The sequence below is a fragment of the Monopterus albus genome, unplaced genomic scaffold (assembly GCF_001952655.1).
Source record: "Monopterus albus unplaced genomic scaffold, M_albus_1.0 scaffold1.1, whole genome shotgun sequence".
NCBI classification, from domain to species: Eukaryota; Metazoa; Chordata; class Actinopteri; order Synbranchiformes; family Synbranchidae; genus Monopterus; species Monopterus albus.
Genome location: NW_018127881.1, coordinates 3,464,475 through 3,483,794, shown reverse-complemented (window position 1 = coordinate 3,483,794; position 19,320 = coordinate 3,464,475). Strand labels below are relative to the sequence as shown.

At 38.9% G+C, this 19,320-nt stretch overlaps 1 protein-coding gene across 1 annotated transcript; it reads right to left on the bottom strand.

Moving 5' to 3' along the window:
• Positions 1-1,084: 1,084 nt before the first annotated feature.
• Positions 1,085-18,219, bottom strand: vapb (VAMP (vesicle-associated membrane protein)-associated protein B and C). Its single transcript, XM_020618502.1, has 6 exons — positions 17,948-18,219; positions 11,114-11,266; positions 8,331-8,434; positions 6,905-6,985; positions 4,658-4,837; positions 1,085-2,878 (listed from the first exon to the last, which is right to left on the bottom strand). Exons 1-6 carry the CDS (start codon positions 18,003-18,005, stop codon positions 2,723-2,725), a joined length of 732 nt encoding a protein of 243 aa, XP_020474158.1. The 5' UTR covers positions 18,006-18,219; the 3' UTR covers positions 1,085-2,722.
• Positions 18,220-19,320: the final 1,101 nt, after the last annotated feature.

The following is a 19,320-nucleotide window of genomic DNA, read 5'->3' as shown; positions in this document are numbered from 1 at the left end:
AAAGGGGTGAACTCTTAAAAAAAAAAAAACATCTCACACTGTTAATTTATGAAAAATTAATTGTAAACTTATTTCATCAGGATGGATCTCATCAGTCTTATGATGTTCTTCCAACGGTCTTTTCAGTTAGTCTCCAGTCTTCATCTCTAGCTTTGCCAGCAGAAACTCTTTTATAAAGTTCATTTCTTATTCATAATATGCTGCTATAAATAAAATTCTTGAGGAAATTTTCATTAAATGAAATAAAAGGTTTGGTCAATTCTTATACACAGTGTAAACGTAATCTAGAGCCCACGTGCATAACAAAAAATGACTTCACACAGTTAGACAAGGGCTGAATTCATTTAATTTATTAAGATGCTACATAGTCCAACCAGGTTGGGTTGCTTTTATACACCAGAGAAACTACTTGACTAGGAATATTACTCTTCTTCTCAGATAGACTTATTTATTTATTTATATACATACAAAACAGTTTCCCGACTGCTTACATTGATCACGGTGATGGTCAGAGACTCCAGGACAGGTCAGTGTAGTGTGTTTTACAACTAGGCCTTGATCAGTTAGTATTTATATGCAATTATTTTTATCAAATCTCACTTGGAGTACCAGCATTAGTTGGACTTACTGCAACAAGGCAGGACAATTCCTAACCAAAACAACAGTATATTCAGGTATTTTGAAGTATTTTCCTTGTGTAAAGCTTGCTGATACTACAGCCAGGATTCATTTAATGACCCTTTTCAACATTAGTACTATATGACCCAGGTCTGATAACCCAAGATGGGACTGTAGCTCAGGTCTGCTCTGCCCTCCCTCTAAGCAGCAAGTCATCCTCAACCCAACAACGCTACAGTAGAAGCACATGCTCATGTTTGTTTTAACCTATTACCAACGAGGCAAACCCATCACCTTTCACTCTGCTTTACTTGTAAAGATGCTGGATTTTTTTTTCCTGTTCATCTCATATGTGGATACAGTGGATAAAAAATGAACAGCTGCTCTTCTTTTGAACAAGCACTATTAAATGCCACTCTCCACTGCTTTTTTTGTCCTTCAATGTATAAATCTGGAGATGAAACAATTTGAGTATATTTTTTGTTGTTTATTTTTGACAAAAAGATAACCATTAGCTCTTAAACAGTACAATGTCATCATGTGGTCCCCTCGAGACTATAGCTAGGCTGAATGCTTTTCCTCCCCTCTCGCTTGAGGGAAAAACTGTGTGCGCTGCAGGAAGATCATATGACAGACATTCTTAACCTTAGTGCATTAAATGAATACGACTTCTAATGTAGTGAGGATATGACATTAATAAACAATGAATAAATGCTGAACAAACACCCAAAACTGAACACAGGCCTGCAGCGGAGAGCTGGAGCAGGCAGGCTAAACACTCAGTTCATTTCTGACATACATTTGCCAAAAACAAAACAGAATGTCAACAAATGTATGGCTCAGTAGGAAAACGAGGAAACAAACAAGAGCTGGAAAACATGCAGTAACAGATCCTTGGTGGTGCTGATGTTATGATAATGCAAAAACATTTACCTCTACATGCACCTTCTGTACATTTGTAGTTTCCCACAAATGTATGTATGCATGCATGCTTTCCATGTACTTGTGTCTGTGGTGTGTCTGTGTTAATGTACTGTATATACCTCCTCCTTGGCTGATAACAACTTGCCCAAACAGATCACAAGGCAAAGTTTACATCTGCAGAACACTTGCAGAAATGTTGTAATCCTACAAATTTCATTTCATGGAGCTGCAAAACTCTAATGATTCAACCCTAACAACAACAAAATTACTTAAAATCCTAAAAATGCAACAAAACACGAGAGAGAAAAAAACTGCAAATGTAGTTGTGCAAACCTACAGCCAAATGACATATTATTAATATAATTATAAAAGCAATTAAATTAGATTCAAAAGTCCAGATGCCTCATTGTGAACACATGCAATCAAACATCCACCTCTGCCAACCGGGGATGTGGTGAGCAGTGAGTGACAGGTGAGGAGTATAAGGTAGCGTGAAAAATAAAAGGGGCAGGAGGAATGAAAATACCTGCGGTATAGTGTTTCCTACACTGATCAAGGATGTTCGACAATCAAAGACAAGCCAACTTTACAAAGCCTCTGATTGTTGGAGTCTGTGTGATAGCCCTGTGTGAAACCCCGAGTGTGTGGATCAGCTCTCAGGTAAATCCCTTCCTTAAAAAGGGTTTAGCTGGAAGGAACACCTGGATAACCTGTACAGTGAGGGGATTTCTTATACATAGGCTCTTGCCTCCATCATTAAGAAAAATCAACACACTAAAATGACATTTGCACAATTGCAAACTGACTCAGTTGCACCAACACTGCTTTGCCGGTGTTAGAAAATCCATTGGTCAGAATCACTAGCATTAAATCATGTTTTCATTAACCCCTACCCACAGAACCAGTCATCTGTATACACGAAACTTTGGGAAGAGGGCCAGAATGATTATGTGAAGACTATGTAGAGGCAAGACCTATAACAGTAGGTTTGTTCATAAGATGATTTTTTTCTTTTTTGTCATATATTACCTTTGAATTTTTTTTTTTTAACATAAGTGACTGAATCAAAACTAGTACCACCCCCCCACCCAGCAGATATGGCATTTTCTGATCCAAAATCCCAGATCCTGTGTTTTGTTTTCATCAAAGCATGCTGCGGCCGACCGAACTGCTTTGCACTCTACAAGACCAACTTGCCCACGATGACACCAAACACAAAGAAAAGCACAATGAGGGCCACTGCACGGGCGCTCAGGCCCTCCTCTTTCTTCATGCCAACTGAAGGGCGCTGGGATGAAATTATGTTACTCTTCCTCATCCGCAGACCATCGTCCTCCTAAAACGGGGAGGAGGGGGTACGAAGGGTTAAAGAAATAATTGAGAAATAATGAAAGAAAGGAAGCGGGGAGGTGATAATGGTGGGGGAGCAAAATAAGGAAAGTGGAAAAAAGAGAAACGTGGAATAGAGGTGCTCAGTTTGTCAATCAGACAATAAGATAAAGCAGTATTTATCAGCTAATAAAAAATGGGATCTGCTTAAATCTTCATCTGACCAAATCCTCTGAGGACCACAGAAGGCGCCAGCCTTTAACACACTTCATTTCCTAGCAGCGGGTGGGGAGTATCTCTGTTAGTTTAATCTCAGCCACAGGCGCAGCCAACGGTCATTCTGCCTCTGGCAAAAACCTAAAAGGCAGGAGGAGGTGGTGGTGTTCGAGGGGAAGAGGACTGGCTGCTTGCGGTGCGTATGACTTATTTCCAACTAAACATTAATAGAATCCAACATTACGTCATTGACAGTTATGACTGGTGTCATACCCATTGATTTGAACAACTGATTTATGAGCTTTGAACCCTGATATCTGCCACAGATTATAGCTGTGAGTAGTTTCACTTAACATGAACCTCACAGCAAAAGGCTGGAGGACACCACAGCGCCGTTTGCAAGAAGCATTTGGTCTGTCTCAAATTTTCACTTAATTTACATATCTGGATTGTGAGCATTACACAAAAACCTATCAAGAAACAAATGTGACTGTGGATGTTCAGTGATGCTATCTGTCAATTCTGTCAATAAAGTTGAAGTGAGGTTTTTTTTTTGTTCAGAAGAATAACACCTGCCCTGTCTTTGATTAAGCTTGAAGCTGGATTGAATGCTTGAACTAAATCACAATATACAGTCCATATTAGAGGTGAAACAACTAGTCAGTCAATCAGCAACATCTTATTATCGAGTGACACTTTTTATATGCCAAAAATGGACTGGTTTTAGCATCTAAAATGTGAACATTTTGTGGTTCTGGTAGAAAACTATCTATCTTTGCATTGTATTGTTCAAACAGCACAACATTTAATGCCACTTGGGGTCTTAGTTTCTTACACTTCACAGACCAAATGATTGGTCAGTAAACAACATAAAACATGACAACAAAGAATTTCTTACACTTCACAGACCAAATGATTAGTCAGTAAACAACATAAAACATGATAACAAAGGCGGCACATGTTGACTGAATGCTGTTCCACACTGTTATTTGATACCACTATGCAAATTTATTTAAGCAATAAGGATCAAACCACCAAACCTGGTAGACGACCCACTGACATCCTGAGTCACAGGCACAATTATGACATTTTCACTGAATAAACCATTAAGCTCATTAAGCTTTAGGGAAAATGAGTAGCACTGCAGCATCACAAAGCAAAGGCCACATTTAATGACTGATGTGACTGTTTCAGCCATCATCTAACACTGATAATAAGATGAGATGAGTCAGGATCTGTCTGGCTCAGCTCAGCAGGTGATCAACTGATCGACAATCAGTTAGGTTTGCTTTGTAGTAATTAATCAGAGCCAGAAGTTGGTTTGCCAATCACCAGTGTGACTTAGACTTTACCCAACAGAGTTTACATCATTTGAAGTTAAGGTTCGTACTTACCAGCAGGATTTGTATCATAAATATGTTACTGCCTCTGCTAACAGATTTCCTGTATACCCGTTATTATATGCAAGACTGAGACTACAGCAATACCTATGTCTTTACTGTCTCAGAAATACAGCAAAATGAAAAACTGAAAAATTACCTGACACTGGTGCTTAAGTCATGTCACTCACCCTGATCTGTTTGTTTTCTTCCCGTAGCCTCTGAGCCTCCATCTGCAACCTCTTACACTCCTCCATGATCTTCTTTACCTCCCCATCATCAAGGGTGGAGCTCAGTGACTTCGCTGGCAGTGCAGAAGACTCCGACTTCAGCAAGCTGGACGATATCATCTTGGTGGAGTCCATGTCATGCTGTAAGTGGAGTTGGCAGGGCACAAGTTAAAATGTGGCTGGCACACGCATGCTGTTTACATTCAGGAATTTTATATGCAGTATGTATGCAAAGTTAAACACAAAAGCCTGCAGGAACACTGAGCCTCATCTGAATCCCCCACCTCTGCAACGTAGCTGATGTGCTCCAGACTCCTAAAACTGTAGGGATGTATACTGAACTGCACAAGTCATCTTAGTGATTGTAGGCAGAAAACAAGCATAAAAACTAACAGTGGTAACTGTGTGTACTGCAATAATATGAGCAACAGCAAGTCTACTGGATAGCCACAGGATTAAATAATGATTTCCCTCTGTTCTAATTCTATCCGTTAGTTTTGGACACCTTTAGTAGTGACAGGCTGTTTTTATTCATTCTTATTCTTAGTGCTGTTTTGATTTTGTTATACGAGATGTATAATGTGCTGTGACTGTTCCCAGAGTTGAGCTACTTAGACATTAAGTGTAATAAAACTATTGCTGTGGTGCAATAACACTTGGGATTTCTGGTTTTACCTTAGCCTAGCCTTAAATGACTTAATGCATATGGCTCCTACAATAGCTGGTACTTTATGTTACTGTTGTGTACTTCTTTAGTAACCCTGTTATCTGTCTTTATACTTTTTATACTGGGGATGACTGTGGTTCAGTGGGTAGAGCAGTTGTCTCCCAACTGGAGGCTCGGAGGTTCGAATCACGGTCCCTGCAGTCTACATGTTGAAGTGTCCTTGGGCAAGACACCAAACCCCCAAGTTGCCCCCGATGGTTAGAGCCATCGGTGTGAGTTGGCATCGCAGATGGCTGCCTCGGTTCTGTACTGGAAACAAATTCCTTGTGTGTGTAACATACTTGGCCAAATAAAGGTGATTAACCTTATCCTTATATAGTCAGGGTCATGTTTTCCATATAACTCCACTTATTTACATTTTGTACTACAATTTTATTTTTACAAGGTCACATTGATAGTATCTGCTAAAGTTTCTATCATAAAACTGTATATTAAGAGAATATTTGTCTTGATCTCTATACTTTGTATATTCCTTGTATATTTATGTACGTAAGACTGAAGGATATACATAGGATCTGGCCTGTATTAAACTGCAGGATTTTATTCGTTGTAAATTATGTTTTTACACAGACTGGCTGGCACATCTGGGTGCCAAGGAAGCTTTAAATATGATGTGATTTGTTTTAATTGTTAAGCTCTGAAGAAGGCATGCATAAAGTCTGTGCTGCACAAATGTCAAATGTGCTCCTGCCTCTTTGCAAGTTTCTATGCTTGGTCAGTGCCTTCTATCACTAAGCTTGTGGAAGAGTTCACCCAGGGAGTGCCTTTCATAAGTGGCTCAAGCTGGTTTCTATCAGCACTATCTCTGTTTAACAGTCTCTGTGGTGCACAGTGCTGACTGGGAGTCATGTGAATTTACTGCACAGCTCATAATGAATTGAAAACAACTAAAACAGGCAGGTCCTTTTCCCCCTTGGTGTTCCCAAAGCCAACAATCTCAACTCATATCATGACAAGATAACGTCTCTACAGCTTTTTGGGCCCTGAGAGGAATCACAACAACGATAAACTACATGTGAGAATGAACAAAAGTGCCTCTCTGAAGGGTTGTTCAGAGTACTGGTGACGCAAGATGAGTGTGGGAAGAGGAAAGTGGGAGAAGATGCGGAAAGATAAAAAGCAAGGTCATAAATCTAACTGGTACTGTAGAGATACAAGAGATACAGCAGAGCAGTAAAAGGTGAGGTGTTTGAAAACGACAAACATCACTGCCCCATAAATAATGCAGCCCCTGCTTGGGACAAATGTTGTACTGTACAGAAAGCAATAAAATGCATCATTCTGATATATTTGGTAAAAACCAGCCAGGAAAAAATATATTGTGACACCATACTGAGACCAATTAGTGTGATTCTGAAAACACTGGAAAGAAGCAATGAGACATTTTACTCCCTGAAGTCTCTTTGATATACAAGCTGTAGTGACAACTAAAATACATACGGTGATACAAGGAGAGGAGAGAAGCAACAGCACGTGCTTACCGTTTTTTCGTTCTCCACTGGCATCTCAAAAACACACCTCAGCTTGGAGTCCATTAGCTCCTCTGGCTTAGCCTCCTTCCACTGGAGAGACAGAGAACAACAAATTATTATTATTTTATTCAATCAAGAAAAAGGTTAGGATTGCAACGCTCTGTGAAAAATCCAATACAACACTACAGTAAGATTATCTTTCAGTTACATGTTTAAACAGGGTTTCTATATTGTCCACCTAACTAAAGATTAGGTGTAGGTGTGACGCATGGAGTGTAAGGACATATTGGTTTAACAAACACTTTTCAGATTTATGACAGTGTGTCCTTGTTGAACAATTTCTATAGATACAGAAAGGTAAATTAAATTTCTGATGATAGCATATGCATATTTTATCAATAAAATGGGAAAAAACAACCATTTTCATTTTCCTTGAAAATTTTCCATAATATGCAGTGTATATAAGACTAACTGGTTAAACTGGGTGGCAGAAATGTGAAAACAATCTTAGCAGTATATGGCAATAATCCCTTACCAAATGCAAATTTATACGGAGAAAGACTGATAGAGTAAAGCGTCCCTTGGGACGTGGCACTAAACCTGCACTACACATTCAAAAATATGTAGAATTGCCAGTATGACAATGTATCGGTGAGTACTACTTCCTCCTAAGCACATTCAGACTGTGGCTGTAAATACGACTGTGTTCTTACTCAGCTTGCGCTTGAACATCATCATCAACAGCTGGACTGTTATCAGAGAGATCTGCTTTGTCCATTGTTCCCTGATTCCACATTTTGTGTGAAACAACAATGGACATAAATTTACCACCAGGAGGTCTGCAGCTTCTCTCTGTTGTGCTCCTCTTACAACCCCACCACAAAAATCTGCTTTCAAGTCTAACCTCTGTTTCAATCACAGGCCCGCACAAGACGCCACTGGGGTTCAGGCACTGGCTCAGTACAGTGTCTCTTTTGTAACCGTCGTTCAGTTCATCTCAGTGTGACTGTTTGTGTTTTAACCATATGTGTGTGTGTGTGTGTGTCACAATATCATACTAAATTCTCAAGACACTTGTTAGCATTTTAATTATGATTTACTGTATGTCTGTTGATCAGTGACTGCAAGGATCACTTTGAGACCACACACACTGTTATGACTTAACTGTATTCATTTTACTTTTATTACAACACAGGCTCACATCCAGGTTGCAAGTTGCCACTCAAATGCCTCTGTCCGTACAGTTAAATTCAGTGTATGCATTTTCTGTCCTGTTAAGGGCAGATTTTATTACAGTGTCTGCCTGCATGCAAGCCTTTTTTTTTCTAGCATCTGCTAACAGTTGTGCAGATGCTTGGATTATGGTTTCTGTGGTGGACTTGATGAAACCCTGACTATTGGTGAAAAAGTATTTTAAAAGATGAGATACACTCACCACTCCCTCCATGTCGGTCATGTCAGGAGGTGCTAGCATGGACTGGACCATGAACTTGTGTTTGCTCTTTTCATTGGGGTCATAGTCAAAAGGCTGCAGCATAACTGAAACACATAATGAGAGTCAGTGTTAGCACAGGAGAGAAAACATCAAGCCTGCACACTGATAATAAAGACTTCAGGATGTTTTGCTCACTCCATATTTTCTCCTGTGGTCTTAGGAAAAGAAATGTTAAGAGCATGCTATATACTCACAACAAAACTGTAGGTTCTGTGTTGTTATTATAATGATACCGTAGGGCAGTGCTTCTGGGGTTGGGATCTTTCCAAGGGCTCAAACATTTACGCAGCTACTAACTTTATAGCACTGAGATCGTTGTACTTTAAAACTGTCTGAATTCATGGGGTTTAAATTTTGACAATCTTAATGTGCAATGAAATTTTTTTTTTGCAGTTTTCTTGACTATATGTTCAAGAAAATGTTAAAAATGCTCACTGAAATTTTCTACAGGCAAAAATACCTACCAAAAGTATTCAATTTACAAATATGTAAAAAGAGAAAAGCAGCAAATCATACTTACTATAAGCACAGAACGTTTGCCAGTTTTGCTTGAATATATAAAGGTGCCTTGAAAAATTACTTTAATAACTATCTAATCATCAGAATAGATGTAGATAAATATTTAGTCAGTGAGTGATTAATCAAGCTATTATTATGTAACCTGCAATGATGGGGCCAAACACCAAAAAAAGGCTGGAGCCATGGCCTTACAAGGTCACATACTGTATCATATTACTACTGTAAAGTCACTATTGCTTACAACAGAAACAGATTTCACATAACAAAAGATGATTTTCCTTTAGTTGATTGACAAAAATGGAGGAATAATAGGACACATGGGAAGAGAAAAATGGGGAGAAATAGTAAGAAAGGTTACACGCCAGAACACTAAATTTGTATAATCACATTGTTTTGTAAATACTCTCACAGTTTGATTTTCCCATTGTTAAACCTCATCCTCACTTCCCATCAACAGCAGGGTCAGGGGAACATGGAAAACAAAGTATCTTGTTAGTATCAGCCAAACTGCAGCAGACAGGCAGGAACACACCGGGATTTGTGGGTGAAGCTCAGCATAAAACAGAAAAAGGCCCCAAATTCTTCTTTGTGAACAACTTTCCATCACTTTCTCAACTTCTCAGATTAAGGAGGAGTTAGTGAGTATCAAATACACATGTATTTGTCAAAGAATACATGTCTTCAAGGCGGTAAGCTTCTCCCTGCTGCTTGGAAAATGTGGTGGAGATGATTTATTTCTATGTATGCGTTACCATGACGATGAAACACTGACAGTCCTACAAATACCCCAGGGGGTAATCTTTCTAACAGCTTCCAAGTCTGCCTTTTCCTTCCTAACATTACATATCACTCTAACAAAAAGCAGGTGTGGGGTTGGAATACTACTTTAACCCATCACCACATCAGCCCTCTCAGCATATGGTGTGTCATCTGATGCCATTCCAATGACTGAGGAGGCATTTCAGAGCTGTAACAACAATTTACAACAATCATTTTATGTCAGCAGCCTGGAAGCACAGAGCGGATAAAAATGGCTTTTGATGGTCGATCTTGTCCTCTTTGACATCAGTGCTAACTATGTCCGCAGTGCCTACATGACTATTTAGATTTCACTACAAACAAATGATCTCCTAATTTCAAAGCCGGTGTAAACTATCAGGATGGTTCTCATATATGGCACATGCCAATTCTCCCTAGAGTGGAAAACCTCATGGATGTAGTGCACCATTACTGCAATCAGGGCCGTTCAATATCGCAAACCAGAAACAGACGGCATGAACAGATTGAGAACATCCTGTTTCAGTCAGACCCAATTTGCACGGCCATCTACCTTGGGTCCAAGGGGACAGTACTAGAGAATGGAGGCAGGAAAGTATACAAGTTCTTTGAGGAGCACTGCAAAACATAAAACAGTCTGTAGCCAATGCTTTAAATGATAAACACATAGCCACAGCAGGAAAAGTGATTTAAATCATCTTTGATCTACAGTCTTTGAATGCAACTTTTCAAAAAGCAGTTTCTGCTAATGGGAAGATTTTGTATAATACTTCATGCTGGGTGATCAAATATAAAACTTACAGAGGCTCTGCTGTTTTCTTTATTGATCAATTAACCAATGGTTAATAAAACATCTATAATTTTTAAAATAGAGTCAAGGTGATGTCTACAACTGTCTTGTATTTTGAGACAGAAGCTTGGAACACAGAGGGTTTGTACGGCAAAGCATACGGCAGCTAGTGAGGCCTGTCAGGAGTGTCTGGACACGAGAAGACATAAGAATACTTTGCAATGGGAGAGAATCTGTCTGTGTGTTTATGTAAAGAGGAGATTATTAATTATATATTCAAGTTCTCAGTCTCCAAAGTTACTAGGGCTGTAATGAATGATTATTTTCAGTTTATGGTCTATGAAATCCAATCAAAATCAAATATACCCATAAACATTTTCCATAAAAATATCTTCAAAGTGCTTACAGTCAAAAACTAAGATGTATGCAAAAAAGGAGCAGCACCCTCTAACATCAAATGCTTGGTGTTTAATGCAATAAAAAAAAACTAAAAGACAGTCAAAAAAGGTTCTGGCGACTGACTAAAATGTAGCTACTACTGATGTTAAAGTTTACTATCCGTAAATAACAAGGTAATCAAGATACTTTGCAGGCTACCTTGCCCTACAACACTTTGTCAAACGTCCTCATTTATTACCTGAGACATTGATCGAGGTGCCAGCATCAATGATTCCACTGTTTGGCCGCACACAGTACCGGCGTGGTGCTGTTGTCTTCACCTTGAAACATACATTCCTGTCTGTAGGGTTGGACAGCTTAAGATTTGTGGTGACCACGTCTGAGAATGGACCTGTGAAGAAAAGAGACAAGAAGATAGATACTTTAAAAATATACAAAGCAGAAACAGGTTAGTCATAGTGTTTAAAACTATGGGAATGGTAAAATAAAGTAGCTAACTGAATTATGTGACATGTATTCTAGATCAATTAAAACTGGAGTAAGCTTGATTTTTACATTGGCCAAAGACACTAGTAAGAGTTACTATACGACAGATGAAGAAGAAAACTCAACAAGCCTGCTGTGTGCACACTGTGCAGTGAGAAAGTAACATACTAAACAAAGCAAACGAGTGTCTCATAGTCAGCTGATCAAAATGCATCAAAATGCAAATCCATCATACAATGCTGCAGAAGAAGCACCAGGAAAAACCTCTGACAACAAATGGTCAAATGAGACATTGAAATAAAATTATACTGCCAAGTCATGCAGGTTGTTCTAAAGATAAACAAGACAAATCTGTTTAAACCCCAAAGTATTACAACACAACCTGGTGAGAAATGGACTACAATTAGATGTCAAGGATGCAAAGTAAGACACTGTTTTCCTGTTTTTCTTTTAACATTACTATCAAACGATTGCTGTCTACTCTGTTCTTCCAAACCTTTAAATAGTAAACCGTGTACAGCTCTATAAATAGAAGGCTTCTACTACTACACTACCATAAACAGAGTAGCTCACACATTTTGGCTTCAAGTAATTATAGCTATCTTTGTATAACGCTGTGCCAAATCTAAAAGGTGAATGAAGGCTAAGTGACTTATCCATCCACAATGCAGTGCTAGATTATCAGTGTTTTCTGTGGGGTAAATAACTTGGGTTGATTTCCAAAAGGTGATTATTTCAACCTTTACTGTTGTTATTCCTTGTAAATGCTAGTATTTTATCTGTTGAATAGATGGTTTAATTCTTCCCCAAACCATGGAAAGTCACTGTTCTGCCTCTGTAGAGAGCTATGAAGCTTGGAGGACAGCAGCGTCTAATCATTTCTATTGGTTTTGTAAATTATATGGTTGCTAAAATAATGCTTGACCTCGATTAATGTCAGAGGTTGAAGGAATCAACAGAAATGAGGACACAAAGGAGGGGAAAAGTAGGGGAATAGCCAGCAGGTTCACAAATTTGTGTCAGATAACCCAGTTTAGCCCTGCTTTACATAACTATGTTGTAGTGCAGAGATTCTTAAACTAAAACAAGGTAATATACATACTCCGTTGTCCATTAATTAGGTACAGCTAAATAAAACTAATGCAGTCTAATGTAGCAGCCATGAAATAAATCCCGTTTTCATGAAGGTTATAATGTTCAGTTTTTGTTGAATCTGTTTTAAAAGAGGTGCTGATTCAACTGTGTAAAGGCTGCAGTTTGTGGTGCAGTTGAACTGTATTATGACAGGTGCTTCCTTTTAAGATCTACACTCAATTACATAAAAGGGTTAGGACAAGTTCAGGATAGAATCCAAAATAATGAAAGCTAGTAATTTAACTGGCTAGCTTACAAATAACACACAAGCAGCCTAGCCACGGAGACACTCAAGGGACTGCTACAACCTGTAAGGCAGGGAATCACATGACCTATGGAGGCGGCTGAAGGTGTAAGTAGTGTAGAAGTGCTAGCTTGTTAGCTTGTACTGTTCATGTTATCTTCTGCCAATTGAACAATACACCAGCTCAGTTCATTTTATTTCATATGTCCTTGCAACAGCATATATTCAGTATTGAATGCTATTTGAAAAGGCCCTGAATAAGCGCAGCAACAGACCTACGTACAGCACTATGCAAATGTTTTAGGCAGTGAAAATGCTTTCAAAAACATTTTTATTTATCATTTAACTTCATACAAAGTTTTCTAAGGTACATGGCAGGGAGGGTATTCCAAGCGTCTTAAAGAACTTGTCACAGTTGTTCTGTGGATTTAGGCTGTCTCGGTGCCTTTTGTTTCTTCATGTAATCCTAGACTGACTCCGTGATGCTGAGATCATGCCATCTGTTGCAGGCCTCTTTGTTCTTCTGGTCTCTGAAGATGATTTTTTATAACTCTGGCTGTACAGTATGTTCAGGGCTGTTGTCAGGCACTAAATTTGGGACTGATCACACACCTCCTAGATGGTTTTAAACATGTGGCTACAATGTTTGGCACAGTACTGTATTTAATCATTAGGAAAAAAATATAAGAAGTGAGAAGTGATGCAGAGGTCCAGAGGAACCAGAAAGAACAGAAGTATAGTGACTGCGCTCACATTCAAAACCATGGCAAGAAAAGGCAGCATCTAACACTCTGATTCATCCTAAAATGGCAAATGAATTTTTACTTTGGTGTTTTTTTTCACAATTACATTAACAGAACAGTAGAATGTGATGGATACGAGAGCTGTAGCATGAGAAAAGTACCAAAACACAAACCTAATCTGGCTGATTCACTGACCCCGCAGAAAGCCTAAAGTTTCTTCTTCTTTGATATTATCAGTACAGTACATACATTGTACCATCACTGGTCACTAGTTTGATTCTATGTATTACCTAAGTTCTCCCTCACAAAACCACAGGCTTACATGTCAGTAATTTATCCCTGTTATTCCTGGCAATAGTTTCTTTATTGAAAGGACACTCCAGAAACCACATATGTAGAGAAATGGATTATGTCATTCCTGTGGTTTTCCAGTACCACTAGTGAGAGAAAAGCTCATTCATATTAAAGAGATGGACATTGATGAATGAATGTATGACTTCCAAAACTCAATGAATACATTGCCAACACCACACATTGTATGTAGAAAGGTGTTCTCAGCATATCCCAGCAATATGTAGAAAAGTCAAACTACCACTGGGGAACACTTGTGCATTTGCAGCCTTTAAATGTGCAAATAGATTAATGTTTTCACACTATTGTATCCTCATTATCAATCAAGTAGGACAAAGGCATAAGGCAAACCCATAGTCAACCTAGAACAGGTGTACTATTTTTATTAAATAGAAAGTGAAAAAGGGAGAGATCTAAGGCCAAGACTTATCGGGGCAATGTCCAGGTTACTCACATGGATATCGGCCAGTATTTCACCACTTCTATAAGAGAGTGAAGTTTTTTCAGTTCCTCAGAACTTTACAGAGGCTTTGAAGCCATGGTTTGCCAGTGTACTGTATCATGCCATAGGATATTCTCTATTTTGAGTTTCTATAGTAGTGTTCAAATATCCATATCTTCAGGGGCCTTTTTGTTTTTTACTTTTTTTTTTTCAGTAGACGACTTAATTAGGAAACCAGGAAACAGTTTGAGCTGGTTTGGCTGAGTGGGACTGAACTAGCCTATCTCTCAAATTACAAGAACGGTTAAAGTTTACCTTTGGGGTACACAACTCATGCTATGCAGAGATGGGCTAGTTTATATCAGTCAGACTTAAGGAAACCAAGATTCATTTAGAACACTGCATTACAGTAAAAACATATAAACAAATATTATTCATAAATTATTATTTGTAGTCAATGTTTGTCACTTTGCTGAAATTTTGATCTGTTTATATCATACACATTGTAGTTAGAGACCCAGGAATATGCAACATCATTGACTGATTTTGAAACACTGATGGCCTGGTGATGTTTTTCAAGCTGCTGAAACGGTGAACATTTTTATCAAGAAAAGCACAACTCAGGACTTCTTAGAGTGTTGACAGTGAATCTAGCATTTGTTGAGCAACTTCAAGTTACTCAAACACCATAACCTTGTGCTACATTACAAGCCCCACAGCTCAGCCAGGCCAAGTTTCTTAATCAAGTATAGTTTTATAATGAAGAAGCTAGGTCACTACAGCAGCTATTATGGTGAAGATAAAGTGTACAGTGTGTAGAAGCACACTCACTCTGCATGACAACATGAAGCTATTTCAGAATTAGCACATATCCCAGACTGTAGATCAAGTTTAAGTTCAGCAAACATCCAGCGCAAATGACACTTCCCTTCCTGAGCAAAACAGAGGAAAATCAGACTCTCACAATCTTGGCTTGACATCTCATGCTACCAACTACTGTACACCTGATCTACTACTTCCTGAATGTTTCTTGAGATATAATCCAATGCATGAAGACCACAAATGGCAGTAACCTATTATTAAGAACTGATATTTGAAGCTGTCAACTTTCAAAGTTATATTTTTAACCCTTGGATGCACAACCTACCAATACCTACACTCTTCCACGAGTGGGGTCAAAAATGACCCCAATTAAAATCAATGCGTTTTTGCAATAAACTAAAGACATTTCTCTCATTTTGGTTAAGATGATATATTTTGTTCAAACAAAAGAGTAATTTCATTTTTGACATGTACATTTTTTTACTTTTCATTCACATTTTAGCACTTAACAATCAATCAATCAGGTCAATCAGGTGTCAAAACATGTTTATGTGTCCCTATGTTTGGAGGACGAACAGAGAACATTCAACAGGTCCGGAGACCATAACACTGTCCACACATATGTACACACACAAACATCTTATCTCCTTTCATTGTGTGCAGATGTCACAAACTACTTGCTTCTGGGTGTGACCATTGCACACAGGAGTACTGCATTTCCAACAGCAATCAGTGGCTTTGCGATCTTTGTTTCTTGGACACAACTGGCACCTCTTTCTCTTCTGCTGGCCCTGTGTGCTTCTTTCCTGTGGCCGGATCGCAGCAGTTTTTGTCACTCCACACCTTCCCATTGCTTCAGTGATGTAGGTTGGTAGGGTCGGGGTACCTTCCAGTCGACTTTTCATGTGAAAAAAAAAAACTGAGGGCAGTCATTTTTCATAAAAACCTATTAATATTACTCCTGACAAAGATGAACAGATTGAGAAGAAGACATCAACAGATGGTCTGGGCTAAGGCCTAATAAGGTGCTACAGACCTACCCCCTGTTTCCTGAAGTTTCACAGTGAATGCCTACATATTACCTGGGGCCTGAGTATAGGCCTGTGATTTGTGGTATTGTCACTAAGTGAGACACAAAGTTTCCTCTAGCTCAGAAACACTCACTATGTGAGTTGACACTTTATATATGTCTGTGCAACATAGTGGTAACACTTTATTTTAAGGATCTAATATTTCCCAGCTAATTTCCTGGAAACTCTCATTATTTCCTAAAAAACTAGCAGGTATTTACCTGTAAATTACAAAGATATTTCCAAGAAAGGCACAGTTTGGCACTAGTTATAAGTGAACTAGAAATAATTATTATGTACTACCCACTTGTTATATTCAAGCCTATAAAGTAAAAAAGAAAACTATTTGTAACCACACTGGGCCTAATGTAAGACCATTTCTGTATTTGTGACCTAAAATCATCTTACTTTTTTCTGTGAGGCTTGACTGTTCCAAATCAGTTCACCAAACTCTCTTAACTGTACAAACTTCTCACAACTTGTTCATTTCAGCCAGATGAATACCACCTGTTCATGAAAAGATGCACACTGATTTAAACAACAGCTGCCACTTCTGTTTCATTTACAAAAATGTATACTGCTGCTGTTGTGTGCATACCCACAGTGATAATCACTTGCCATGCATGTGATTAACTATTAAACAAAAAACAATAAACACAAATGTCTTATGTTTAGCAACACATTTGGTGATAAAAAATATATAGAAGTGGCCTATTAATAATCCATTCACCTCATAAGCCATCAACTACAGTATTTCTCTCCCTTATATTACAGTACATAAGCTGCTTTTAACAACATAAGTACTTACATGGGTGATTCTGTCGCTGGTATTACTTGGTCTCAGATAGAAACCAAACGTAGTAACACCCCTTACATACACCTATGGCTGCACTGCATTTAGGAGCCATACAGCTCTTGTCTGCATTACATTACATTCATTCAGCAGACACTGGTGTCTAAAATGCATCCAAACCATTCAAGAGAGAGATCATCAGAGTAAAAGTTTGATAGTGTTTTGAAGGTAACAGTCCTATCAAAAATAATTTTTTGAGACTCTGTAGTTTCTTATTCCTATTTGCAAGGTGAAATAATATTTGTTTCAAGATCTCTGTACAACAAAACCATACAGTATGTATTTATGTAATATAATTTGGGCCTTAGGCAACGTGACATCTTGCAGCCAAATATCGAGTTTCACTCAAATAAGTATAAGGAGCTGTAAAACCCTAAAGATAAGGATGGTGAAACTGTTAACGGCTTGTAGATAAAGCATATTATGTGGGAGAGGCTGCAGTTATTCTGTCCTGTGAGCTGTCATGCTATGAATGATAGATGGCTGGCCAACAGAACGACACAGCCAATCAGAGAGGTAGTTAATGTTAGCTAGCCAGCCCTGCTAAGTATGCTAATATGCAATAGAAATTATGGATTTAGAAGGTATTTATAATTTCACGTGTTTGTTATAGTTGCTACTTCCCAGTGAACATGAGTCTCATGGTTTCCACTTATCACTGTTTAGACCCTGCGGCATAAATGTGAAACAGGGCCCGGCTATCTTAGCCGTCGGAGGCTAACCCAGCTAGCTATCCAGCTAGCTAGCTGTCAGTTGACCTGCTGTCCCCTCAGTCTTATTCTTTCATAGGAGTGCAACGTTATCAAATCGTGTCCTGCAGCTTCTTCTGGTTTGGTTACCGTAACACTGGCCTACACCCCCACCCCTACTGCTGACAGAAGCGCCCTCCCCACCTCCCGTCCGAACCCGGGCCCTCCCCTCTCCTACCTCTAAATTTCAGTTCGTGCTGAGGCTCCAAGAGCAGAACCTGTTCCGGCCTGGCCATATCCCAACAGCTGGAGCGGGGTTATTGCACTGCAACCAGTTCCTGTCGGGTACCCCCGTGTTAGGATGTTGTTGAGTGCAGCACCGTCTACAGTTATTCTCTCAATGAATTGGCGGTGGATATCCTGTCCCCCTGGTCACTGGTGCTACTAGAGCTGCTAACGGCTGTTGCGATGCAGCAGGAAGGGAGTTAGGACAGCCCGGTGACGTCACTGCCTCTGCAGAGCCGCCCGGATGGGTGGGGTGGGGAGTGGGGAGTCAGGGTGCACCCAGGGATTGTGGGGGTTCAGAGTGCACCCAGGGTCTCAAAGTGAGGAGGAAGGACGTGGATAAAACATTAAGGTTAACAGGAGTTCAGTATCTATGTTGACCAATTACTATATGAAGATACTCAGAGCCTTTAATTAAAGGATAGGGTCACAAGTAGACTATCTTTAAGCAATAGTCATAAAACAGCTTTTACTTTCTCCTGTTCATACTGGCCTTTAAAATCTAATTTGTGCTATACTTTTATTAAAAGTGAGTTGGACAAAATCCTCAATCCTTATTTTGTGCAAACATTTATCTGAACCTAATACAAGGACACAGTGGAAGGATAATACCCAGATGTAACTTATGAAGATGCAGTTGTCTGTCTCAAACTGCCTCTTATTAATTTTAAATAAACTCTCCACATTTACACAAGCTTACATTAATTCTCATAATATAACTGAAATATTTGATCATAATGTCAACCACACTACTTTATATGCAACCTTACTGGAGTTAAGTAGGGAATTGGGGGTTGTCAAATAAGTGTTTTGCATTCTCAGCATTATTTAAAGTACAGTGAAAAGCTTGCTACTCTTCAAACATCCATCTCAAGTGTCATATTTATAATATACTGTATATATAGCCAGGCGGTTGGCTGCCCATTGAACACCACCACCAGTCACTAAAAGTAGTGGCCCCAAGAAACAAGTTACACATCTCTCTTAGGCCTAGCACAAGGGAGTGAGAAAATTCACACAGACACACACAGGCTGCATGATGGACCAGAAGAGAGGGATGATTTTTGTCAATCTTTTATTAATAAACAATTGACAATTCCCTTTTTACACATTTGGAAATACACTGCAAACAAATGTTTTCAGGCATTTTGTTACAATCAATATGAAACATAGTAAAAAGCTAAATATGATAACTACAGTGCTGATGGTATTGCTCCAACTGGTATACATGTCTGTTGTAGTCATACAGCTGGCATAGAATATATAGTCTTTGACTTGTGTGCAATTTGATGGTATATATCTACACTGAAAAATATACATATTATA

Bases quoted from the DNA above. Each gene is read 5' to 3' on its own strand.
- vapb (XM_020618502.1), bottom strand. From the start codon at position 18,005: ATGGCCAGGCCGGAACAGGTTCTGCTCTTGGAGCCTCAGCACGAACTG. The intron at 8,435-11,113 runs GTAATAAATGAG...TATGTGTTTCAG, and splicing joins CACCTCGATCAATGTCTCAG to TTATGCTGCAGCCTTTTGAC. The intron at 4,838-6,904 runs GTAAGCACGTGC...CTCCACTTACAG, and splicing joins CAGTGGAGAACGAAAAAACG to CATGACATGGACTCCACCAA.